Below are 27,545 nucleotides of genomic sequence, written 5' to 3'. Positions count from 1 at the left end.
TGCAAATTGAGCAAGTTCCTTCTGATTTACATCAAACAACTCCACAAGGCAGTATTTACGAGGGCTCCTTTTCTTTGGCTTTTGACAAAGGACATGAGCAGGACATTCAGACAAGAAGCCAAAGAGCCAGCAGGCCTCTGCTTTAGCACTTTGCCATTCACTACTGAAAGTCAAAGCAATATTCATTTTACCTAGGAAGTATGATGGACCAGAAAGGCACCAACAATCATGTTTCACAACTTTAATAGAATATTCTATCTATTCTGTACAAATTGAAAACACCGTATTGTTACAAATGTGTAAGGTAAGGCTGGAGCACTCTACATGCCTGGTCACAGTGTTGATACAGCTGCTATTCAACTGCTGCCAGAGGTTGGCAACGGATGTTGAAACTAGAAACGTGTACCTGAAGTGCCACACAACAACAAAAGTTAGTTTTGAAGACTTCAGAACTTAAAACAAATTGTGGAATGGAATAATTTCAGTGTTGCAAGTAAGACACCAAAACTTCAGATTTATTGAATTGAATTTCTGTAAGTTTCCGTGTTCATAGTGAAAGGTCCTCCCATGCTGGACACTAAGCAATAAGACTACTGGAAATTCTCTGGTTCTTTGGCTGCAACCCACTTCCACCAACAGCAACAGTTTGGCCTTTGTATTTTGATCTTCATCCAGAAGAGTTGTCATTTTGATGCAAGTTCGTTTCTTCTGTCTAGACTATTACATTTGAGACCAATTCAAAGTATTTGTTTTACAAGTACCCATATTGTATGCAAAAGAGGAAGAAGTTTTTCAAGTATATTAAAAACTATTAAAAAGCACTAATTCTGTCAAAGTACTTACAAACATGAATAAATAAATAGTAAGATGAACAACTAAGTCTCAAATATGACACCCCCTTCAATGAAGTAAAATTACTTCAGTTGGTTTACTGAGATAATAAATATGACATTTAAAGCTGCTCAAGCACTAGTTCAATTTGTAGGTTGCAAGAAATATTAAAAAAGGGGGAGGGAACTAGCAAAAAGTCATATTGCTCTATCCGTTTCAGCTACCATACATGTAATCCATTTACTTTAGCTTCTCAGCACATTGCTATTCCACAATTTTCAATGTTTAACAAGAAAATGGACAATCCTCACTTGGTAGTCTGGACTATTCCCCTATGCATAGGGCAAAAGGCTCTAAAGGCCTACTGACATACTTAGCTACAGTGTACCAACGGCTGTAGAGTGTGCTTTATTTAAACCTCATATTTCCCAAATGCATTGAAGTTGCCACTGTACATGTTAAGCAATAAAGAAAAGTTAGTGAAAATCATGCATTTTAAAACAAATTAATTTTAAGCATTGTTAATAAGATTGTGCTGCAGCAATGGAATATCCTGAACTGCAGGCCAGGTATCCAAATATTTGTTACAAGTTGTTCAAATATCACTTCCAAGTGGTATTTCCTTATTACTGTTGTTTGCATTCAGCAGGTTGGCTGGAATCTTTCTGTATAAAGGGAAAAAGAAAAAAAAAACAGTAAAAAAATCAAAATGGCATACAAGAAAATACTTGAACAAATAAAAGAGATTTGCTATGCAGTTTTGAATTAGCTAGAGATATCATCAGCACATACAAAAAAGCTACATGTAACCTCAACCTAGATCATAAAGGTCTGAACAGCAGCCAACAGATTTACTGGATTCCCCTCACCCCCAACTGCTTGGTATCCAATAATATTTTTAAACTACATTTGTGTTCTTTACATGCCATCCAACAGACCAAGGCTCAAACAAGAAAGCAAACCACCTTCTACTCCCCCCAATCAGAGGGTCAATTTGAGTTTTACTTCCTATTAAAACAGTTTCACAATCAACTGCCACCTCTTCAGCAACTCTGAGGAGGTAGGAAGGCAGGGAAGGCAGGCTGCTTATTCCACAGCACGCTTGAGTTTTTCCTTAGAAGCCTTGCCCTTTCTGCTAAGGTGATAAAAATGTAATTAATGTGTTGGTTTTTTTCTAGGTTCTGCATCACCAGCAGGTAACTATTCAACAGTTTAACACTGGGCAAGAAGTCCACATGTTGATCTGAATATGTAAAAGTAAAAACACCTTCATTAGGTAGTAAAACAACTTCCCCTTTGGCAAAAGGAAGTATATTTGTAAAGGAAAACATGTACTCAAACAGCTAAGAACTTCAGGTTTACACAGCACTTCTTGCTTTTTTGTTGTAAAATTTGAATTGTTAGAAAGCAGAAGAATTTATCCAGTGTATTTCCTGTTAGCTTCTCCTTAGTTTATTGTAAACCAAAGCAGTTATTGAAACCTACTGAATTCTAGTAAAGTAAAATACAGGCATAAAATATGACAACTTGAACACCACTGACTGCAAATAAAATGTTTCTTAGAAACTAGCCTAAAGAAGCTGTTGTAAGAAGATGTTTGTTCATTATGCATCAAGGGACCACAAGCTAAAACAACTTAAGCATTTGCCTGTGCAGAGGAACAGGTGCCCTTGATAATCTGCACTAAACCCAGACTGTTTTTTCTCTTCCTCACTTAAAATGTTTTAGGGTTATAGTGGTCACTGTCATTCCCACTGTAAATCACAGATATGCCTAAGACTCTTCAGACTTCTTCCTTGTGGTTTCCCTCCCCCAGCACCCCAAGTTGACTTAAGCTTTTGCACCCTCTCATCTGCTTGGGGTTCCAAAGAACACTGATGTAAGTTCATTTTCATAGATACAGGCCTAGATGCAGCAGGAATTCCTTCTGTTTACACAGAACACAAAGTTATCATCGTGTGTCTCAAAAAAAAAAATCTGCCTGCCACTGGTAGGAAGTTGCATGCTATTCCTTTACACTTAGAGGCAGACAAAAACTGGCAACATTTTTATTGAAAAAGCTTTCCAAAACTGTTTTTCTTATAGCTGCTTTGTATTAAAACATGGCCACAGCATAGTGCACAGCATCACTTCCCCAGCATCATGCATTCTGGACAAGAGCCATAATCAAGTAATAAACCTGTTATTTAGAAAATACTTCAAATTCTTTCCATCTCCCTCCTTCCTTCCTATTCACCTGTTATATTTATACCAGACACAGGCTGACCACTGTGGCCCTTCCAGCCAAATTTTAATGATCAACCAAAGCCCCTGTTATATTTTCTAATAAACTTCATTATCTTTTCTTTATACTTCTCTTTATTTCTGTAAACACTTAAATCATATTATCGCATATAAATCTTCATCCTGTAAAAACTGAGTCACAGAGATTACAAAGTTCATTCTTAAGGACCTTTCAGTATTTATTACTGCTCTCAGACAAAAAACCCACACTTTAAGGGTTTCTCAGATATGAATCAGTTGTTGGAGAATTTTGAGATAAATACTGCTAGTTTATGCTATTTTTAGCTTACAGTTCAGGGCATAAACATTTTATATATATGGTCAAGACTGATAGGCAGGGCTTAAGTAACAAGGCAGTATCTCAGATCCAGATTCCAACATACTCAATTTTCTTCCACTATTTCAAGAGCACAGCATTGCTCTTGTTGAGTAAGCCTGTACATTAGCTCCACCCTGCCTTTTGTTACCTGTCAGCCTCACATATAGTATCTCAGCCTAATCCCAACATGACCACAGCACAGGCAGTTGACCACAATTTTCTTCAAGTTACAGCTGCCACATCAGGCACACGCATGTTGAAATTCATCTTTGGCCTCTAATGACTCCTGTAAGACCAGGGACCATGACCCCAGGCTGGGAGTGTGATTGAGATACTACCTCCACACTCTCTCGGGCAAGGCTATTGGTAAGTTTGAGCCTGCTCTGCCCAGACTGTTGGCGATATGGGTCAGCCAGTCACTACCAATCCATTTAGTGGCCCTAGACCCTGCGCTATGTATCTCCCCATTCTAGCAATATTGCCATTCATGCTGTATTTCCCAAAGTTAACTTCCCAAAATATCTTAGAAATAGCAATGAAATGCATTGGTCAAGCAATAAAGACTAGAGAGACTTTAAATTGCAAAGATGAAGAGGAACTGCATCTTATTTTAAAATAAATTCAGCAGCAAACACATGTTCCCTACCAGTGGTACAGAGACCAGTAAGAATTCTTGTCTTAAAGAGATTCTCTATAGTTGTCATGAGCAATGATTTAAGTTCATATGAAAAGCTGTAGCATTTTTTAATTTTTACATCTGTAAACTATTTCATAATATTTATTTATTCTGCGTAACAAATTTAAACTACTTTGGGCCTTTGATTCCAGCTTGAGACACTGTTCCAATGGAGATATACAAGCTGAATAAGTTTACACTCCCACCTTTTTTTCTCTCTTTTGCTAATAATGATTTTTTTCCACTGCCTCTTATTTACTGCATCACTTGCTCAGAACTAAAAAACAACCACCACCCAAAAACAACAAAAAAATCCTCTTGCCACAACGTACATGAACATTTTTCTCCTGGCATTTGATTACCCAGGGGAACAATGCAAGAGACTCAAGCTAATTAGCTTACGTACAGACCACTTGCCCAGACATCAGCAATTACATCAGCTAAAGTGCATCAGCCACTTCTGGACAGAGGACATACATCAAATTTAGAGAGGGAATTTCACCTAAAACTCACAGAATCACAGCACTAAAACGGAGAAGAAAAGCAAGTCTGAAATAATGTTGCTTTCATGACTTTCACACACAGAGCCCACTGCTTCTACCCATCCAATTAACCCAACACCCTGGAGGATGGGGGCATAAGTACAGAGTATCTGTGACATTTATCATGGCAATTTAATCCTTTCAAAACAATCTTTTTCATATAAAGTTACTGCTGAAAGAGACACTGAATTTCTGTTCATGTTCAATATTTAAACATGATTAGGCAGGACACATTTCTAGGTGACTCAACAATCGAGCCTTCACCTCCTTACTTTTCTAAATCACTTCTCAGGAAGCTTCTCATCTGCTAAAGTAGCTGTGCAGGCACAGGCAGCTCATCAAGATCTCATCTGACTCCTAAACAGACTATGCTGCCAACAGTGAGATCAATACAAACAGCAGAAACTAAAGCTGTTATCCTTTCCAGCAGAGAAGGAAGAAAGCCTTTCAATATTTCAAATGTCCTACCACGAAATAGTCCAGTTAGGGGTTCTAACACTAAACCTTATCTTTGTTCATTTTCTAATCAACGTTATTGAATGAGAAAAGGCAAGGATATCAAATATATATGTGGGAAGTAAATTAAGATCTAAGTGGAGCTAAGCAAGCAAGTGGTCTGAACTGCCTCCATCACAACTGGACGGAACACTTCAAAGGTTCTGAAAATCAATTTGCTGCTAACAGGTCTTTCTGCTACTGGTACTTAAAAGACAGAATAAGCATCTTGAAGCACATGCAGTCCCTCCCCACAGCAGCCTCTTAGTTCATAATTCAAAACAGCTACTTCTCTATTCAAGCTGAGCATCAGTAATGTGAAATAAAGGCAGCTAAAAGAAGAGGGCATGCAAACACACAAAAATATACTAAACAAGCCACATTATCTGTTTTCATGGCACCTTCTGAAGCTACTTCAAATCATCAGCTCAGTCTTCCAAAGCCACAACTTATATATAGCATAAGTGCTTTGTGCAAGAGATAACGACTTTATTCTAACTGAACAACTCAAATGTACTTAAAACTGACAGGAAAGGAAGGAAAGAGGGAAAGCTAAAGTGGAAAGCATTGACATTTACGTAGGAAATGCAGTAAGACAATAAAGGAGGAAGTAATATGGAAGCAACTGAAGAAATTTTATTTGAAAGGAAAACAGACCAAAGAACAATTATTTCTTTGTGTACATGCAAACTATTCTAGGTGCAAGAAAAGTGGGGGGGTGGAGAGGGAAAAGTGGGGAGCAGGAACTGAAAGGCAAGGAGGGGCAACGGACTGGGAGAAACAGGACCAGAAACTGGGATGGACAGAAGGAATGAAAAACAGGATCAGGGATATGAGTCTTAAAAGACAAAAAAACAGAATTCCAAGTTGACTGGAAAAACCGAAGCCTGGCTAACAACTTTTAATCGTAAGAAGTGAAGACAGTTGCATAACATAGTGCAGCAGGACTACATATAAGCTGTTGTGACAAATGGATGTTCTACTGTTGCAGGTGAATGAACAGTGCATGTATGCTGAGGCAGGGTGGCTGGCTTCTCAAAGCATATCAGATTAGAAATAAAATAATTTAAAAACACACACATGAATTTTGAGTGTAACAAAGGCAAAGAAGGGCATTATCTATGCAGAGAGGGAATGAGTTAGAAAGATTACAGCTTGTCCTAAGTAACCGAAGGAAAAAAGATACAAACCTAAAGTACAGGGGGGAAAGGTATGGAGTGGGTTGCAGGCATTGTTCTCTATGAGGCACAGGATGAAAGGTGAAAGATGACAGTATACAACAGAAGGAATTTTTTCTTCATTTAAATAAAGAGACAGATGAGCAGGAGAGCAATACCTGATCAGAATCAGAGAGCCTTTAAGAGTGACTGACTGCCTTTGTTAGGCAGCATAAGTAAGAATAATGTTGGAAGAGACATACTAAAGTAAGCTAATGACTTACAAGAGTTCTCAAGAAGAGCAGAGGAGATATTTAAGAAATAACTTGCAATTACACTAGAAATAGTAAAGAGATGCAACATCAAATCAGAAACAAGGAAAAAAAGTCTGACAAGCATCAGTATCTTTGATCATGTGCATATAAAACAGTTTGACTGCAATAAAGGCAAAGGAAAGAAGTTGTGCCAGGATGGTAGAGCGGTCATTTTGAAAAAAAAAAGCTAATTTAATGACATGATTTAAAGGCATTCATCTCTACACACATTTCTTGCTATTTTTTTTACTAATAAAACCTAAACTCTGAAGTCACCTTTCCCCCATTTCTTCTACCCATACAAGGAAAAAAAACCCACAACACCAGAAAGCCCTACAAAACAAACTACATTGCATGGCTATGAATGGGACTCTAGGAAGTTAGGTATGAACGGAATTCCACCTTACCTAGAAATGTATGAATGATAAACAGACTTAAATTACACCTAAATGGGAAAAAATTGAAAGGAACCGTCAGCATGAATGAAAAGTGAGATGTACAAAATAATACAGGAGGCAACAACTATAACCTTCCAAGATACCTTTTTTCTATAGAATACCAAATCCTTTAAAGGTATATTTGATACTTAACACAAATACACTTTGACTCAGAGCTCACATTTTTCTCACCTGTCCCACTCTTTCCCATCACAGATACATCACTCAATTTTGACCCTGCAGAACAGAGTCAAAATACCCATTTCGACCACACTAAACCTGTTTGATCAATCTTTCCACAAGACAGACTTTCTTTAGCATACAGTATTCCTCATTAAAGGAATCATTCTTGATATGATGATAAAAAGCATTTACTAGTGATATGATGTCACTGCTCTATGTCAGAAGAGCGACATGTTAAGTTGCTGTTCAGACTTTCACTGAAAGATCAAGCAGTTTTGCACACCTTTCACTTCTTCATCTGCTTTTATAAAAAACTAAAAGTTGATGTGTTAAGAAGTCTATTATCACTGTCCCAGCTTCACTAAATGTAAGCATTAACTTTACCATGATGGAAGGACTGAAAAATACTTATCAGAAGCAGTACTAACTCTCACAGCTGAATTTTAAATAAGGTCTCAAAGTTTAAAATTCAAAGTTAGGGACTTTTTTTTTTAATTTCTAGCTGAGTACAAACATGTGGAGTCTAACCTGCAGCCATCAGGACAACCAAAAGAACAATTCTAAGAAGATAAATAAGCAAGCTAGTTGAGACTTGTCAGACTAATTCTAAGTTGAAGTCCAGTCACAGAATCTTTGAAGTAAGACCTTTCCAAAGGAAAAATATTTGTCATTATTATACAGCAATACCATTAAGGAGAAAAGGCAAACAGTTCAGAAATTATTTTTTTCTTGGTACAGGTTGGAAGAGAAAATCCCACGTTTTCTCAGTTTACGGAAACATTAACCTTTCTTTTAAGAGCAATGTGAGTGCTGAAGAAGATGAAAACATTGCAGTCAGAAGACAGGGTTTGTGGGGTTTTTGTTGTTTCGTGATTTTGGTTTTTAATAATTTATCAATCTTTTCACAAACTACTATAACCTTAGTTATATTGCTCATCATTATAGTTTGTGTTATGACTAAGCAGACAAAAATTTCTTACCTTCAGATCACTCTCTGCATCATCTTCTTCTTCTCCCTCCTCTTCCCCCTCCAACTCCTATGACAAAATAGAGATAAACTAACAGAAATTAAAACAGGTTAAAAGTGCAACTTTTTGTAATGGAGAAAAAAGCCAAAATAAATTATATTACCACTATATTCCAGAGTGTTTCAGATGTCAACATTAAAACTACTTGGGCTGACTTAAAAGAATTCAGTGTCTTCAAAAACCTTAAAGTAAAATCTTTAAAAGAAGATTTAAAACACAGATTTAAAAGATTCAGCATGGCTTAAGGCAACCTTTCTACATAAGCTGCTGCAGTCTCACAGTAGTTTTTTTTAACTGCTGACATATTATTTTGGAATTGTATAGTTCTGGTAATAAGAATGCAAGTCAAATTTTGCTCTTTGTTTTAACTTCCTTCTAGAGAGTCTCTGTTTATTTGGATTACTGTGGACGGGGTATGTATTCCTGCACAGGATTTCACAGTATTTTCACACTCTGTTTTACACACACCTACATTCAAGTAGTAACATCTGGCACTGGAGACAGATTAAAAATACACGTACACTTCAATCAAGACACATCTTAAAAAATAAGATGTTTAGACACTCAACAGCCTGAGCCCAGAAGTCTGGATTACAACTTGCAAAGAGAAAAGAGACCGCATGCTGAAGGTTGCCAGCTCGTATCAGACCACCAGCTTGGTAACTTCTGATTTACTCCGCTATGGTGAACTTGATGACAGTCTAGCATGTATCTTTAACCAATTAGCAAGAACACAGTAGAATGAAAAAATAATCTGTAAAGGGCATCAGTTCATTTAAGTATGGTATCTTTTAGTGGGTTTGTGCAAAGTATTTCACAGTATGCCTGTATTCATACAATAGTACTACAGATGGACCTCTCAGTATACTAAAAATTCTAGCCTAAATCAAGCCTTTATCCTGAGCATTTGCACAATCTCCCTTTTTTACTTTACATTTAGCAAGGCCCAGTCTTCAAGTTTATGACAACTAAAAGCTGACAACTGAATTCCAATACTGCCACAGTGGCAGATATTTAAAAATAAGACTAAAGATTTTTACCATGCCACATTCCAGAAAAAAAAGCTTGTCTTAAATTTTTGAGTCATGTCAGAAAGCAGCTTTCAAAATAACAGAAAAAATGCATAAATGTTCTTGCAGAAACTATTTTTGTGAACAGGAAGAACAGGCATAGATTTTGTAAGTCAGGAAAGCTGAACTCTTTTGGAAAGAAATATCATACACAAGAGCATTTATGAATAACTGTTTTCTGTCCCATATAGGACTATTTCTGGAACTAGAATGCAGTACGTAGTTATCTATAAAAGACACAGTGTGCATCTCACCTCCTCTTCGCCTTCTTCACCTTCTTCAAACTGAAAAACAAACCCAAAGTGTTATTAGCTTCACTAATATTTGCGCAAAATCTTTGCATCAACAGGACTAGCACATTCAAACACAGTAACTGAAACTAAGCCCCTTCCAGAAGCACCGATTAACAGCTCATACAAGTTGAACAATTCTTTCCTTATGCTAAGTCACAGGAATCTATTCAGTTTTTTTGTTATTCTCATGTAATTAATACTACATACTAGTCTAATCAAGGAAGGAGAAGAATGTTTCTATCTACACTGTGACTAATAAAATGCTGAGAGCGTACATACGTTATCATCATCCTCTATAGCTTCCCCAGTGAAATAAAGCACAGCACGAGGGACTATTCTTTCGCGGAAGAAGTGTCCGATTTCAAAATCTGCTGCTAAAGTAAATTCTGAATCTTCATCCTGTAAAGCAAGTCAGTTTGATTTTTCTACTAAAAAGGTGATGTGCTACAAAGGAGCAAAGTATTTAAAAAATGCATGTTTGAGAAACATCACAATGTCATCAACATCAACCTTCAGGTCACATGTACTTTCAATATATTTAAATTTGTAACAATAAAAGAAATATTGCAAGTCTAATTCCAGATTTGCAGAGTTGAGATTTATTTTAGAAGTTTCCTACTTTCTACATACAGGTTACTGGCCTGCTGGAACACCTTTTATTAATTAAAAAGTTTCACAAAGACTTTTCTGACACCTGATGTCACAGAATTGTTCATCAGATTGATTTATATAAGTCAGATACCAGCCACAAAGTAGTGCTGAGAGGCTAGAGAAAATAATGACCTCTTCACAGCAGTGATCATTATGGATGTATTAGATTAGCAAGACATGTAACAGCAACATGTCAACAGATTACTTGGAGAAGTCTGTCTTTAATATAATCAAGAAGCAGCTCAGCTTTGGCAAAAACCAAAATAACAACTAAAACAACACAGTACTTAATGAAATAATCTAAATAGTCACTATAGAGATGCTTAGCAAAAAGGATATGGCAAAGAGCAATCATGCCATTTCAGAAATGTAAAAACTCACCAACAACTCTCCATCACCAGATACTGCAAGAAGAAAAAACAGTACATTTAAGAAAAACTTTTATAGTCCAGCGCACCTCAACATTCAAGATAACAAAACGCAATATAAATAGAGACCTTCTCATAACAGAAAACACTGGAGTTATAAAGTCTTCAGAAGCTAAATATTAAACCCTTAAACACCATTCATATTCATCCTAAATTAAACCCACAGATTTTGCACAGGAAATACCCTTTCTATAAAGATGAGTTCAGAAGGCATGTAGATCACATTTCTCCTCTAAAGGAACAACACATTTTGTTTATTAATGCTGTAATTACAGTAACTTTATTTTGCTGGAGCAGTACAAACCCTCGTCTCCGCAAACTTAGGTGCTATGAAGTAGATTAACATTTTGTCATGAACTTGCAAAGCACTGTTGACAAGAGGCCTGGTGCAGTAACTATAACCAGTAAGGAATGGGGCAGGGTTTTTTGTTTGTTAAAAAGAAACCAAACCAACCAACCAAAGATGTCCCTTCTGTACTTGGGTGCCATAGTACTGTGATCCTACTGTAAAAGTGGTAATTTGGCCCAGTCTGTTCTCAAGTTGAGAATGTAAGTATTTGCTGCCAGCAGATGTCATAGTATTATCTCTTTTATACAGTTACCTCCAGAGTATTTTAAAACCTAATATAAAGCCCTGATGAAGCAAACAAATCATCCCTTTCTGAAAGCAGCAACTACTTGTAACAAAAAGAAATAAAGTTCTTTAAGAACAATGTTATTTAACAATCAAATTCCAACTCTACAAATGCTTATCACTTGTTTCTTATCCCCATGTAGATGGGCATTTGCAGTGGTATTTAGAAGGGACAGGTAGTTCATAACAGCCCATGACTGAATCAAGAACTAGCATCTCTTTTGTTCACTACATCTCTGAAGTCCACAAAGCAAACTGCTTCTTCCACCCATGTTTGAAAAAATATGACAACAGGAGATGTATCAAGAAGAAATAATGTTTCTGGATTTCATCTAAATTGTTTTAAATATGTGAGTACACGTCTGACTTGAGATAACTAGGAGAATTAGGAAGCATTAATCATCACTAATTAATCACACAAGAAACCACAGGAAGCTCTACCACTTAACACAAAGATCTAAATGAAACCTCAAATTGACGCATGGAGCCATCCTGTGGTAAAACAAGTCAACTTCTTTAGGAGATTCCGCATGAGACTCTTTCTATACTATGAATTCTGTTTACATGGCACACCTAATGGTCAAACTCTACAGAACACCACCAGGATGACGTGATGTGTTTGGATGGGCCGTTTGCTACCCTCCTCTAGTTAGAAGAAAATACATATACAAGGCATAAACAGTTTGTAGGTTTAAGCTGTATAAATACAAATACGCACAAATAAAACACAACACATTTTAAGAATCCTACATTCTTGATTTTCACGCTTACCTTTTATTGGACTGAAGAAGTTAAAAAAAGAATCATTAGGTACTTGTTTAGTAATTGTCCGAACTGTACCTCGACCCTTGTGTTTCTGTTTTTTCTTGATTGTTTTAACTGTAACATTTTTTCCTTTCTTCCAGTCAATAGTACACCTAGAGACAACATGTAGGAAACAGCATTTTAAGACACCAGTGAAAATAAGGAACTAAGCATCAGAGCAACAGACATCAAGGTAAAGATGGCTTATCATTCTCTAAAGCTAGTTTTTACTGACACTGGCAACTTAGTCTCTAGCACTATGATGCATCTACTTGATGTCTTGTCTATCAGATTTTATATATGTTAGACATAACAAATATTTCCCTAAATGAAAAAGCTAAATTGTCTTCTCAGAGTAATAACTTCCCCCACCCATATTTTAATACTTCTTTGCCCCAACTACTACAGTTTTGTAACTGAGGACATGATTAAGCTATTAAAAAAAAAAACTCCACAGTTGAGAATTATTCTTCCAACAGTCAGACCAGTAGAAAACAATGTCATGTCCTCTCATTATAGGTCAAGGCAGCATCCAGTTACCCTAAAAATAAATGCACAAAGAGTAGCCAGGGAGGTGCACATTTCAGCTCTCCAAAGAAGAGCGCTGAGGCTGACTTGGCAGTCAAGTCCAGCAAGTCAGAAAGAGCTTACTTCTCAGTTTTTTTCTGCTACTGTGCAAACTGACACTTTTACATCAATTAAGGGTCTCGCTCCATCCACCTGTAGTTTTACCCAGAACTGCACATGGCAAAAAATGAGTAGTCAACGCAGCTAGTTTTCTTCTAACGGAAATAATGCCATCACAGTAACCCTTAAATGCCACCACATATCTTCTCCTATAGACAAATGTGCAAAGTCAATGGTTTTATAGTTCATCAGCATGAAAAGTCACAGAACAATATTTTCCTGCTCTACTTATTCCAGTATCTATAACCTTCATCAGGCAACATGAATTGAAGTTTTGACATACCAGCAATTTTAGAAAGGGGTTTCTCCTCTGTAAGACTTAAACATAAAACATTTTGTTGGAATTAACTAAAACTATATTTTCTTCAAAATGGACTAGCCTTTTACATAGACACAACTCTCACTAAACATGCAAGTGGACATTTTGCCTCACTGTGGGTGAATACTGAATTCAAAAGCCAACATGTAGCACTAAAAGCCAAATGGTTTTGAGGCTGTCAGGGTGCCTTCAAGAAAGCAAGTATTTGGTATATCTTAAGTGTTAGCTTACAATGCCACCACCTCCCAGAAAATAATTTTAAATACCCCAAAACACATTAAAAAAAAACACACACCAAAACCAACCAAAAAAAACCACCAAACCATCACATAAAAACTCCCAGAACAACCCTGTAACTAAAACCCTACATCCCATCCTTGAAGGCGGGGGGACACCAAGAGGAAAACAAACAAACAATAAAACCCCAAACATAAAGAAGCTAAGAAAAATAAGGAACAATAAATGAGGTGGCCTGGTGTGGCACTGGACATTGGTCACAGAACAGAGATCACTGATTGGAAAAGAACAGATTATGTAAGACAGAGCCATCTTTTACAGAAAAGTCTAACATGGTGTCCAATTCACTAGACTTCCAGAACAGAAATGAGAATTCAGCATCCTACAGACAGTTTCTGAACACATTTTGCCAAGAAATTTGCTGTGTTCTGAGTTCATTCAGAAGTACAGTCACAACTGCCAAAACCAAACTGCATGGCCAGTACGTTCCAGGCTCAAAACAGGCTGTAAGAACAGATCCTACATACAACCAATTCCTGCCAGATTCTGAAGTACTGCTGGAATAAAAATTGCTGAGGACTTAAGTGCAAGAGAGTCCAAGACTACTTATCAGAATGTGGGTGAGGTCTATGAAATATAACAACTAAAATCAATTTACCCAACTATCCGGAAGTAAAAGGTTTGTTACCTCATCAATAATGTATTAAATTTGAAAGGTGTAAGATTCAAAACACAGAGTATGTTAAAATGTATTTATATATCTGCTACATCTGCATACTGAGGCTAAAATCATCATCACCTCTACAAACATTCCCAGTTTTTAAGTCAGCAAAAGCTTTACCTTCATTAATCATTGTCAGAGTAAGAAAAAACAGCCTTTGGAATATATGGACTATTACTTCAGGAGGTTTTTTGAATTTCAAATTTTCCTTACCCCTCACAATCAACTATTTCAGGTCCTTCAAATGAAAAGGGATCTGTCTTGTCTGGCTCCGACTTCATCTTGTATGTTTTCGTCAGGACTGAATTAGAGAAGTAGTCATTGGGCCCGAAGTGGAACTCTAATGAGAAAGACTGGAAGAAAGTTCCATTAAAGTTTTACATTATCACTAATTCTTATCTTTGAAATAGTAGAATCAGTAGAACTACCAGTGAACAAACTCCAAATAGAAGGTGGGAAAAGAACTTGACGGCAAGCGTATCTTTCAAACTGTAGGGGAAGCAGGAAATGAATAATATCAACTAATTCTGAAAATGCAAGAAACTAGAACAACCTTGGTTAATATTAACATTCAAATGACAATCAGGTAATCTAGCAGATTTCATTCACATCTACATATAGAACTGCTTTCTTAAAAGCAACCACAGAAACAGGTACTTTGAGAAAAGTCTTGGTTAAGTTTTCTGTGGAAGCTCTGTCATCACCTCTGTTTTAACAGGATATCTCCAGAATAGAGTATTTCTGCTCATGTTTGAGTTCACCCCTCCTGTAGCACCTGAAAACTGCAGGAATTCAGTTTCTGACATGGAGAACAAAAGGCTCCAGTTATAGAAAACTGCAGCACACACAATCCATAAATTATCAAATATATAAAACTTTCAAAACCAACTGTGCAATACTACATATGCCCACCTCACACTTGAGATCAACTATGAACTACTTAAAACTCAAACTACCTTGTAACAGGGGAAACAAGATTTCAGCAGCATTGCTTTAGTTACTTGAAGGATGAAAAAGTCTGCTTAGGCAGGTCAGTTCAACAACACAGAAGGGCTGAAAGTCAAAATCCCCAACATTGCCATATCTACTGCACACAGCCACAACGTGCGTAACTACTACCTTGAATATTTTATTTACTACCCTGGCAATATGCCATAAGAGCTAGACCTAGTGCACATGTGAAACAGATAATTGCCAAAAACACTAGCCTTGCATGTTGCATAGCTCATGGATATACTTTCCCAGGTACCCTACAGACTCAGATCAGAAAATGGTCTGTTATCACCCAAGGCTGTCTTGGCTTCCCCTCTTCTTAAAGGTCCACCATATAGACAGAATAAATAAGTCTGGGGATAGCAGCCTGTTCATTAAATATCTTTATCCCTCACTCATCTCCCAAAGGCCCCTCAGTCTTTCCACACCCTCTCCTTTCTGTGGTCACATGAATCTCCTAATGTGACAGAAATTTCAAAAGATAGTGGTCAAGGAGCAATGGGGACTGGTGGCAACAGCAGCTTTCTCCACTCATGTGCTCACAGTTTCAGGAAAGGAAGCCACTGGGAACCAGATATGCCTTGAAATACCTGTATTTGTTTCACATAGCCTGTTTCAGCTTTACTTCCTTTTTAAAGCAATTCAAGACAGCCAGTATGGTTTGGAGGTTGCAAGAGAGGCTTGCCTTAACTGAAGACAAAGATATTCAAGGGATGAGTTACAAACAGCTTATCCACTACCAGTGACTAGCATTCATACTCAAATAATCCCACAAACTGTCACTGTGGTTATAAATAGGTAGCCAGTGGCATCACTTAGCATGCAGGATCCCAAAGACTAGTAGGACAAAAGTATCTGCAGAGATTGCATTTTGGTATTTCATTCCACACCTGCCAATTAGAAGACAATAATAAGAGGCTTCAAGTTTCACATACTATTTGAACAGCTGTAATAATCTTTCCAGTAGTCTTTATGTGGCTGGCTTTGCTTTTGATATCAGCTTACCTTTGTAGCATGCATTTCTAGATTTCCCCTCAAGTACGAGATGTTCTCATGAAGTTCAAAAGAAGAGAGAACTTCCTTATTTTAAGCTACCTACTTAAGTTATATCCAATCACATCATCCAAGTCTGAATATGCTAGCTAAGGATCCTGATGTCCAAATAGATATCTAAATAAAAACTGTATTTATACAAACATATGTAAGTTTATTCATATGATTATATACAACTAAAAGCAAATAGTAAGTGAATCACTTATACTTCATGCAGATAAAAGTTTATATATACAGGCTATAGCAACTTTGTAAGCACCATTACTGTAGCCAGATAAATCTACTTTTGGAGGATGTTAACTAGTTAATCACATTCGGTCAATGGTAAATCAGAAAATTACTAACTATCATGTATTTCTCTCAGCAGCAAAACCTAATCCCCAGCAGAATTAGCTTATTTATTACACACTGGTTATGTGAGCTTTGTACAGCACTAAGCTACCACAGCTGCAGCAATTTTCAATAGTCAGAGAATTTCAGACAAGACAGTCATACACAACTGGAGAACAGGTTTCACTTAAGTAGTTAGAAACGAATCCTTTTGTCTCCAAATACAGAAGGGACATGGAATTTATCAGCCTTCCATTAATGGATTTAATACAGCACTGGAATGGAACCTATTCACAGAAATATGCTGTCAAGAGGTTACGAACAGTGCAAGACAAGATGTTTTAAGAGCAGTTCTTCAATCTAAGGTGAAAAAGAATACAAAAATGCTGTGGGCAAAAACAACTATTCCCAAATAATCCAAACACCACTGAATAGATATGCTTCAAGATTAAAAAAACCAGAACAAAACCACAAAAAAATGCACAACATGAAAACACCAACTTCTTAGAATACATTACTTTGTGCTTAAACAATTTATTTTTGTTATAAAACTCATATCCTCTCCTTCAGTCCTAGAAATATTTAGGAACTTAATTACCAATTTTTCTCTGTCCATACTACTTCCCTTGCCTATTAACAGCTCAAGTTTTTGGTACTAAGGAGAAAGACAAGGAGGACTAAACCAAAACAAATTTGCTTCAGCTGTTATTAACCTTTAAAAGGTACTTTGAGAGAGTCCTTCAATCTTTCTTACTGTCCTGGTTTTGTTAAAAACCAAGTTTCTCTTTTAGTGAATTTTGCCTGTCATCTAAAGCCTTCATATTAGCTGCATTTTCCTAGAGAACCAGATACATGTTTTGGTAAACATGGAAATGGAATGCAAACTTATTGATAAGGACAGATTCACATCTCAAGAGGGGCAACGAGAAACAGGTGACCAAGAAACTGATCAACTGTGTATAACATTCCCTTCACATGAATACTTCATATAAAAGTGGGAGATCACGAGGATCTCATCCCTTTCCCTTTTTGCCTTCTTTTCCCTTTTGCTTATGGCCAACATTAGGAGAGGACCTTGCTAGTCATCCCTGCGAACTGAGGCCTAGTGACAGACTGAATCCAGCTCTGGTTGGCTGCAGAGCCTAATCCAGGACTCCGGGTGCCGGCTCTGCAATTGCTGAGACTTTCAAGATTGGTTTTGTATATTTTGTATTATCTTCTCTATTCTTATTAGTAGCATTAGTAAAACATTGTTAATTTTTCCAACTCTCTTCTCTCTCTCTTTCCCTTCCGATTGCCTGTCCTTAGTGGGAAGGAGGAGAGGGTGGGGCAAAACGGGGAAGGGGGGGAGGAGAGGAGTTTAACAATACATCTGCCAGAGTTTTATTGTCACCCCGCAATCTAAACCCTTGACACTTACACGAATCTTCAATGAAGCATTTTTTGCATTTATTTTAGACTTTGTCAGAAGATTACAGTTCCATAAGACAAACCAAAAACCACCAAACATAGGGAAAAGAGGCCCTTCCCTCAAAGGGAGTTCAAGGAATAAGTATAGTCTGCATAAGCAACAGAACAACTTTTTGACAACCACAGTATCTGTTTCAGTACACTGAACAAGAACACAATTTCCAAAGAAGGCAAAGTTGTACTCTAAGAATGACTCATTATGTACACTCCTAAAAGACCATCTATTTTTCTATATTTTTCAATAGGCACAGTATCCATCATGTTTTTTTATTACTATGTCACATCTCTTCTTTTGATGAAATACTCAATACAGTAAGTAGCACCAAAATTTCTTCCATAATTCATTTTCCAACCAAAAGCAGCTACATTAATTTTCTTAGTAAGAGTAGCTAATCTGGAATTTGAAAGAGAAAAGAAAGTGATAACTAGACAGAACTGGAATCTAGAAACTACAATGATATCAGAGATATCCAGGCTAAGGATGAAAGAGCAAAGGGACTGGAAAGCTGAAGATAAATCTTTAAAAGGCAAAGCATGAAGATATTAGCCCAGAAAAACATGACCCACATGTATTCCAGCTGAAAAGAACGGAATTAAAATTTTGAAATGCTGTTCACTTCATTACTACAACCTTTATGAGAAACAACCAGAGAAAACTCACCATAGGCTGCCCGGGTTCAGAAAACTTAACTTTGATATCCTGCAGATGTTTCAAGATCGGTTCATCATATTCCTAAAAGGGAAAAAAAAAAATTCCTATTCGGCAGCACTATGTAGAAAAACAAATTTTAACCTAGCTTGTTAGTTTAACCTGTTCTTAAAACAGAACCAAACCTTGTAATTATTCAACAATTTCAGCTAAAGTTCAGATTTTGATCTCATTTTCTTAATTGTAGTTGCAAACACCATGAGCCAAATTCTCAATTGCTAAGCCTCATCTTCAGTAAATAAAGCTGCTACCACGCTAGGCTGCATGAACATTACTGAAAACAAAATAACTTCATTCAGGATACTTATTGCTGGTGAGATTCACAGAAAGGCTTCAATTCTTCCTTGACAGCATTAAAAGCAATTAATATAACTGATGGCAAAACTATCTAAGCTATTTAACAAAAATTCAACAAATCCATGGGAAAGCTTATACTATCCTCGTAAAAATAATCCTTTATGGACTGAATTAGCAAACCTACAGGGGAACAGCTACTGTAAGTAGTACATAAACTTTCACTTTAGTATCTACGAAGGTTGTTACATGATAATTTCTTAAACAATCCATACAGTATTTAGCAGCTCGGGTCAGCTGTTCTGCTTCTCCATTACCAGCCTTTCATGCATCTTCAGGAATATTACAAATTCTGAAGACTAAGATTTGGTCTCTCATGCACATTAACTGGAAAAATGTAGTAATTAATTCAGCACATGAGAGAAGTTACTCTTTTTCAGAGGAGAAACTTACTTGTACTAATTCACTTAGCATATCTACATTCCTAAAGATAGTAAACCAAAAGTCTGGAATTCCTTTGACATTTGTCTCTTCTGCTTCCGCTTTTTCTTCTACTACCACTACATTTTTCAGGTCTCCCTGTGAAACAAATACAGAAAAATTTTAAAAATGAAATAATGACTTCTTAATATATTCAATAAATGGTGGTAGATAGACAAAACATTTGCTTCTCTGAAGCTGAGTTTAAGGAATGTTTAAAATTTATTCTGTTTCTTCTCCATAAAGGAACATAAGAGACATAAGGTTCATTTAATTTACACAACTAAACTTCTGTTTAATTCAGATTTACTTTCAACTCATCTGGAATTCTTCTGTACAATGATTAAATAGACCAAGTGACAGTTTCATTGCCTTGACAAATAGAAATAATTAAAACACATTTCTATCTTTCTACAAATAGAAATAATATATTTGTTTTATTCACCTCATGCCTATAGCTCCATGTACCATTTACAGTACTTCATCTAAAAATTTAACTTTGCCCTTTGAAATACGGGTTTAGCTTCCTAATTTTGCAGAATACTTGGAAAAGGTGGTTTTTATGGTTATTTTTCATTATTACACTCTCTTCAATTCTTAATCTTTTGTGATACAGGATTCCTTACATATAAATGATGTCAAATGTTATAAAAGAAGAATGACTAAGTCACTTCACCCCCCAAAAAAACCAAGAAATTCAGCCTGAATTCGTTGTATTGCACCCTCCCTTTTCCACCACTAGATGGCAGCAAATATGCAAGAGCTTCTGAACAGCAGCTATTTTGGTTATTAGCAGCTAAGAATATGAAACAGCAGTTCACTTGCCATCTAGACATGTTTCTAATCTTATAATTGCATGGAACGTGGCCTGTCAATATTGTATTTACACAAAGCCTAACAAACCTTTTTTGCTTATGCACAGAGTACAGTGTGATGCTAAATCTGATGACATCAGCAAAAACAAAGAACAATTCACTTTGTATACAGAACAATGGCCAAAAGAAACGGAAGGAAGACGAGCCAAGGAAAAAATGCAAAGAAAACCCAACAGAATGGCAAACACACCACTGTAAGTGCTCCAAGAAAAGGAAGCAAACCAGGAGTACAGTTCTCCAAAAATGATGATAGGAGAGTAAAATGCGTCCTACAGATCATATTATCCTTCCTAAATCTAGGCAATTCCTACTCAACAGGCAAGTAGTAATCCACTGACCAGCAGGCCTTTTATTAGGTAAATTCCCTTTTATGACTAGGTGACATCCGTGTGTCTAATCGTTTATCTATGAAAATGAAAGCTAACTATGTCCCCCAAAATAAAGGAGACAGGCAGACAAACAGCCAGCCTTCTGTTATCTTGGGGTATCATGTAGCACTGGAATGGAACCTGTTATCAGAAAGGTCCTGTTAACAGATTACGAACAGTGCAAACAAAGGCATCTTTTGAATTCACTCAAGTTAAACTAAAAAAACCCCATGAGTTTTTCAATAGAAAACACTGTAGAGGAATTAATTCCGAATATGTGATTTATTTGTAGTTTGTGACCCACAGCTTGTACTCACAGCTAGTTTATCTTCTTCCTCATTTTCACTGTGCCACTCTGACTCTGCATCTGTGGGTTCAGCTTCGCCAGTAATAAACGCTCTTCTCTGTGTTAAAAAATAAATCAAAAATGTAATTGAAGATGTAAAATTAGAGAATGTATGCAGAGATGTAAAATGGGAACTGATGCAGCTACGAGGAGACAAAGATCATACACACAGTCTTCCCACCTTATCAAAAAGGGGCTGATAGAGCGCTGCATATTTTCTCTCTAAATCGTGTACTTCTTCATAGAATTTAGCTTCTATATGGGCACATTTCACCTGGAGCTGTTTCAAGGCATCAATTCTTCTTTTCACTGCTTTTGGTAAACTAAAAAACAAACGGTTCTTTTAAGGTTAGAAGTTAGTTGCCTCAGCATTATTTAACATATCACTATGGAATAGGTTGCTTATAACTATACTTATAACATTTTTTAAATAAACTTCTATCAAACATATATAATTCTTCAAAACCTATTTCAAAAAGTTGAAAGAATCCTCTCCTACCCAAGTTGTTCTCAAAGGTGTTATCTTCTGTTTCATTCCCTGGGGCCACCACCCTCCCCATGTAGTTCAGAGATCTGAAATTAATACCTTTGTTTACACCTAATCTTTGAGGTTAGAGTTATGGTGATCCATCTATGAAAAATTAGAATCACGCATTCTACAGAAGAAAGTTTTGATTCATGGGTCATACTCAGAAAAGTACACAACTGCCCACCTGTACTTTAACATTATTAAGCATTTATATAAAGTCAGGTAAAAATAACTTTTTTTAGCTTTTTTTTTTTTAAAGAGGTCTACTAGCTATTCCCAGTCAAGAAATAAAAGTACAAATATCTGCTAAAGGCAAAATTTGGAAGTTTAAGTCCACTCTACATTTACTATAAAACTAAAACTTCAAACTAAGGATTTCTAAGTCCTGAACTTTCCACTATATCCTGGACAGCAATCTTACAGAAATGATCCATCAATGCGGCACACACTCTGACAGAATAAGGGTCACAGAAGAAACAAAAGGAGGCAAGGTGAGTTATTCCTAACCAAAATAATAACAGCCAGGGAACATACTGAACTGGACAAAATTTTGCGTGCGCTTTTGTGTAAATAATCTAAAACTAGACCCTTCCAGAAGTAGGCCACTATGAATCACACTTAAAGCCAACCACTTTTCTTCATGAATCATTTGTTCTAATTTCCTACCTTAATTTTACAGTAATAACATTATATTACACTTTCAGTCTTCCAAGAATTTTTTTATGCCCTGTACTTACGTTTCAATGTAACTTGAAGGAGTAAGTGCTGTGTTGTCAAGACGTTCCTGTAGAGCTGCCAGGACCTGTGGATTTTGCATCACTTGGTCTGCTAGCTTTTCTATAAAGACAGAAACCCACTTTTAAAACAAATCTGAATACATAGCACTTTCACTATACTGTGTGTCTTAGAGCAGTCACAGTAAAAGTACTCACTATTTTCCAGATCTCTAATAGCACCACTGTATTAACTAATAATTCCAGCAAAATTACCTCAGTATCAGATTTCAGAAAGACAAAATTGGGTAATTACAGAAAATGCACTTTTCTCTCTGCAAATATACCAAATATTTGCAGTACATTGACAACACAAACAAATTTCATGTCTTCCCTTTTATGTAAAAAAGAGCAAAATGGGAGTTTCTCTATCCTCCCACTACACTAGATGTAGCTCATATGCTACATAGGTATTTACAAGAGAAGAACCACGGAATTATACTTCGAACGTACTTGTAGAAGTGTTTCTCAGTCTCACTCCTGAAAAAAACTGACAAAAACTTTGTGTATGACAAAGTAGCATAGCACCACAACCATTTCCTTGACAACTACTAATTTTTTACATCAAGATACTTTAATAATCTTTAAAGCTCCTCAGTCATCACAACAGTTCACATAAGACTATTTTTACAGGACATCAAAACTAAAATGTTTCTAGTCAGCAGTTAATAATCCTTACTAATAACTGCACAGGTGGTCATAGTGGGAAGACATTTGCTTTTCAAATCTTTCCATTCCTTCTCACTGCACTTCCCTCCAGACATTAAAAAAAAATTGCACAGAACATGCTAACCTGATGAAGCTTTTATATAGGTGGGTTTGTGTGTTGTTTTGTGTTTGTTTGGGAGGGTTTTGGTTTGGTTTTTCCTTAATCCAACTTTACTATAAGAATTATTCAATGGTGTCTACCACTTTATATGCCATTTCCAATTGCCAAAGATTTTCTTAAAAAATAAATTTTAAAAAGGGAGACCTTAAGAATATTCAGTAACCACATACATGAAACATATTCCATTATAACTTATAAATTTGAGCATTCACGTTAATAACAAAGAACTGTAGCTTTTCTGTGCACAGAAGAATGAATTTGAAAAGCATTATTCTGCAGTTCTGTAGACCTTCCAAAGAAAGAATAAAAGCCTCAAGAGGACATATTATAGACATGCATTTTCCTACAAACAAGATACTAAAGCGCTAGCACACATACAGGAGTGCTCATTTCATAATCATGCTGATAAAAATTACATATTGCTAAAAGCTAGTCTACACAGGCCTTATTGAGAGCATCTAGTGTGTTATTTCACACAGTAGTAAAGCATCTCAGTCACAACATATGCAAAAATACTTCCACTGTTACAAAAATATAGCCTTTATTTTGCTCTTGGCTGCAATAAACATGGAAACATCAAAGTGAACAGGTACCCTAGAAACCATTGCTTTGCTTTCAATAGTGAACATACCTGTAGTTTTGACTGTAAAGCTTTTGGACCTATAGATAAAGAACCTTCAATACACAAGGCAATAGGCTTATTCCACCTTTTTAATGCTAGCTGCTACCATGTATTTTCTTACCTTTTTTGTCACTTGCATTTTTAGCGGCCTCCACAGAATCTGAAGCAGTATCTTCTGTTTTACTAAAAGAATTAAAAATGTAACATATTAAAAAGGCATCACTTTATAAAAATGTTAACACTTAAGAACAAAAATATTCTGAATTTTCAGTGTTTACTACAGGACAAGTTCTATAAACAAGTATGCCACTAAAAGGTATTTATGGCTTCAAGCTTCTTAAAACTTGAAAGTCTGGATATGAAACTAGTTCTCCGAAGATGAAAAGGATGCAAAGGAGAAAAAAAAAAAACAACACACAAATACAAAACCAAACAAACACCACAAGCACCCATCAACATACCAACAACACGAAACAAAACAGAAAAACCCCCAAACAAAAAGCAGTGACAGATAAATTCATCTCATTAAGCAAATGGATGGCCTTTCATCTGTACTGGATCACTCTGGACAGGAAAATGTTATCACTTCCAAGTGGAAATACAAGACACCCTTTTAGTGTAAGTGATGAAGAAAAACACAAGGACAGAGGTAAAAAAGTAAGATAAATAAGAGATAAAAGCTCTTTGTTTCGAATTTCTATAGCAAGTTGTTTTGATTAAAAGTAGAAACAATTGCTTCTACACTAAAAAGCGATGTTCCTGTCCTCTCCACCTCTCTGCCGCAATGTCTTCCATCACACTTCCTGTGCTGGAGAGGGCCCAAAATGAGCTAGCTCCTTGCCAATTTGTAGGTTGCAAAATACAGATTGAGTATTGCTGAAATTGACCCTCAGATACAAAAGGAAAAAGATATCACATATGCAAACGGGTAGTTACCAGATAGACTAGCTCATCCAGCTTACGGTGGTGCACTGCAAGTTTTGAAAGTCCAGCATCACATACGTATTTACACCAGTTTAAACACTTATTTGTTTCAAAAATGCTACAAAAACTAGAAAATATGAATGCCTTTTGCATGCTTAAATCATACAGATCAAAGGAACACCGAGGATCACTGTTCAAGTCTTTAGAGCATTTAAATATGAACACTGAAAACTGAATCAAGACAACATAAACTACATTAGTCCAAGAACAGAGTAATTCTGTATCCAATACACTACAATCTCAGCTTCTATACCTAAATGAGTGTTTTGTCCTTGCTGTATGGGAACACGGTCTAGTTAGAGACAATATTATAACATTATTCTTATCCAAATTTGGTAATCTGTTCCTCATGGGCAAATGGTACTCTCCCACAGAAGATCATGTTTCAAGAAAACAGTCCAACATACCTGTTATCTGCCATCTGTGTGCCTGTATCCACCTGCAAGATAAAATACAGTTTAAAAATACTTTCATGGTAATTTGTTTACCCCAAGAGAATATGAAAATATAACAGATCCTTGTTTAAAACCTCAACATAAATTAATAGCTGCTGGTTTTGCTAAGAAATTCATCATGCACAATCTCTTGAAATAAATAGTTCCCATAATACCCAATCCAAATTGGAACTTGCTCATAGTTTCCAAACAGTCTGTTATGTGCTTTCCTTTATCCCTCTTTACATTTTTTTTTCCTGTTAGGTATTCCAGATGTTAACCCATTTCTACCAGGTCATAAGCATTCAGTCTGCAAACAAGTGTCACAGACTCCTAAACTAGGTCTGCACTCTATTTTAAAAAAAAAAAAAAAAAATCAAGGCAAAGAGAAACAAATAAATATATTATCTTCTAATTCCTTGACAGTATCACGGTACATAATCAATTTTTAATCTCTGCATATACTATATTACTATGCCTGATTTGAAAACAATGAAAGTTCAAATGAATTACAACAACCTCAGAATGTTGTGGGGTTTTTTGTCACCTGAGCAGAAAAATATGCCCACTTGTCTGTCTATTAAGGGCTATTTTTGTGAACAGCTGCTTCTGCTGCACTATACTGAATGACAACCTAAAACTGCTCCTAGATAAAGAGAAGCAAAACACTGAAGGAAAGAAAATTATCTACCAAGAGAAGGGTTTCTGATAGCAGCTACAAGGGCAGAATCTCTTATATAAAGCTTTGCCTTGAATTTATTTATTAGGAGTGAGAAAACAAAGAGGAAACATAGAAATTGAAGTTTCGGTATTAGTAATGACTGGAACCAAGTTCAGTGCAGCTATCCCAGCTCCAAGGTCTAAATTAGCTCTCCTGAGAAATCAGAGGAAGCCAAACTGCATAACTTGTTTTGCTGTTATTTCTTTACTGAGGCAAAGCATTCAAGTCTGTATTATCTAGAGAGTGTTCCAAAAAGACAGACCCAATTTCAAATTGTGTGCGATATCAAATTGGGTCCATCTTTTTAAAACAGCCTGTATTTTAGTCATACAGGTTGGCTTTTTTTCCCCCCCCATTCTGAACAGTTTATCACAAACACAAGTAATAACTACATACCATGGATAGGCACAGGTGATATTTTTCACTATCAAGAAAGCAGATGTTAGTCTGCAAGCCAAATTTAGAATAAAAAGTACCTTCCATCATTCATTAGAGTCAACCGATCTGATTTCTTAGATTCTATAAAGGCCAAGCAGGCTGATCTTTAGCCCAGCTTCCAAAACACGGCTACCAAAGAAGAGCTTAAGTGCTAATGACATCTTGAGTGGCAGCCAAAGCAGGGGGGCCAGAGATTGCATGCACTTTCCCATCTGGAAAACACTGATTCCTGCTGTAAGCTAGAGAAGTAACACTTTCACAACCGCTTCAATAGAGTTGAAAAGCTCTGTTCACTTACAAAAGTACTAGAAGTGTATATATATATTATGCATTATTTCACAAGAAGTAAATCTGCTTGACATCTACCCAATAAGCATGAGCCCATCCTATAGATAAAGTCCAGGAAGAAACAGAAGGGGTTTCTTATAGACTAGGTTTATTTCAGCCACCCAGGCACTCTTGCCTTAAATGTAACAAGGGAAAGTGGCAATGCCAGCAACCTTCCACTAGACCAAAACAGAAGAATTTTGCTATCTTGCAGCTGAAGAAATAAAGGAACACATACAAGTATTTCCTTCCAGAGCAGACAGAAGACAGGAAAACAAAACAAAACAAAAATTTATAAAAAAGGTAATATATAGCAAACTGACCTAATATCAGAGTTCCTCCAAAAAGTTATACAATCCAACGCGCTATTATAGCAAGCAATGATAAACAACTAAAAACACAGACTAGCATTACTTAAAAAATAGCCTCAAAGACTTGTCTTTTCCAACCCAGGCCCAGTGACAGAGCTAATGGAAAAAAAAAATACACTCCACATCCAAATTCTTCTGCTTAGTTGTTTGTGCTGTATTTCCTGCAGGGGATTACTTTTCAACCCTGCCCAGGGAAGAGAAGATTGTCGTTCCGTTCTCATTTGCGTTTGGAAAACATGGAATAAAGTTCCCATAACTTGAATAACTTTTAAACAGTAGTTGAATTAATCTCCGCTGGAACAGACGTGAATTGGGCATGTTCTGACAAAAGCCATTCACTTAAGAAACAAGAAAAGCAACAACAAAAACACACCATTCCCTGATGCAAATACATACTTGTATTGTAGTCTTGTTTTGCTCCTTAAAGTTGCTCCTTTGGTAACTAAAAAGTAAAAAGAAATATATAAATAATTACAAGAAGCTGTCCTAC

General features: G+C 36.4%; 1 protein-coding gene and 2 non-coding genes across 10 annotated transcripts in view; all 3 read right to left on the bottom strand.

Annotated features, from left to right (window-relative positions):
• Positions 1-226: 226 nt before the first annotated feature.
• Positions 227-27,545, bottom strand: part of NAP1L4 (nucleosome assembly protein 1 like 4) — a 29,316-nt gene continuing 1,997 nt past the window's right edge. For 5 of the 8 annotated variants that reach the window (XM_065840265.2, XM_071808980.1, XM_065840270.2 and 2 more), the window contains exons 2-16: positions 27,452-27,497; positions 25,172-25,203; positions 23,902-23,963; positions 22,294-22,393; positions 21,209-21,350; positions 20,999-21,085; positions 19,412-19,537; positions 18,617-18,688; positions 14,323-14,462; positions 12,113-12,258; positions 10,661-10,683; positions 9,908-10,027; positions 9,590-9,619; positions 8,218-8,274; positions 227-1,496 (exon numbers count right to left, since the gene is read on the bottom strand). In XM_065840265.2, coding sequence (XP_065696337.1) covers positions 1,458-1,496; positions 8,218-8,274; positions 9,590-9,619; positions 9,908-10,027; positions 10,661-10,683; positions 12,113-12,258; positions 14,323-14,462; positions 18,617-18,688; positions 19,412-19,537; positions 20,999-21,085; positions 21,209-21,350; positions 22,294-22,393; positions 23,902-23,963; positions 25,172-25,185 — 1,158 coding nt within the window. In that variant the 5' untranslated portion in view covers positions 25,186-25,203; positions 27,452-27,497 and the 3' untranslated portion in view covers positions 227-1,457. Of the gene's footprint in view, positions 1,497-7,024; positions 7,063-8,217; positions 8,296-9,589; positions 9,620-9,907; positions 10,028-10,660; positions 10,684-12,112; positions 12,259-14,322; positions 14,463-18,616; positions 18,689-19,411; positions 19,538-20,998; positions 21,086-21,208; positions 21,351-22,293; positions 22,394-23,901; positions 23,964-25,171; positions 25,204-27,451; positions 27,498-27,545 lie in introns of all 8 variants that reach the window. The other 3 variants (XR_010651488.2, XM_065840269.2, XR_011739301.1) reach the window with 3 other exon arrangements.
• On the bottom strand, positions 16,695-16,815 carry LOC136102850 (small nucleolar RNA SNORA54). Its single transcript, XR_010651495.1, has one exon. It is a non-coding gene; the product is annotated as a small nucleolar RNA SNORA54 (small nucleolar RNA).
• On the bottom strand, positions 20,738-20,865 carry LOC136102849 (small nucleolar RNA SNORA54). Its single transcript, XR_010651494.1, has one exon. It is a non-coding gene; the product is annotated as a small nucleolar RNA SNORA54 (small nucleolar RNA).

The sequence above is a fragment of the Patagioenas fasciata genome, chromosome 5 (genome assembly GCF_037038585.1).
Source record: "Patagioenas fasciata isolate bPatFas1 chromosome 5, bPatFas1.hap1, whole genome shotgun sequence".
Classification (NCBI taxonomy): domain Eukaryota; kingdom Metazoa; phylum Chordata; class Aves; order Columbiformes; family Columbidae; genus Patagioenas; species Patagioenas fasciata.
The sequence above is the reverse complement of the archived record's forward strand: the minus strand, read 5'-3'. Positions and strand labels throughout refer to the sequence as shown.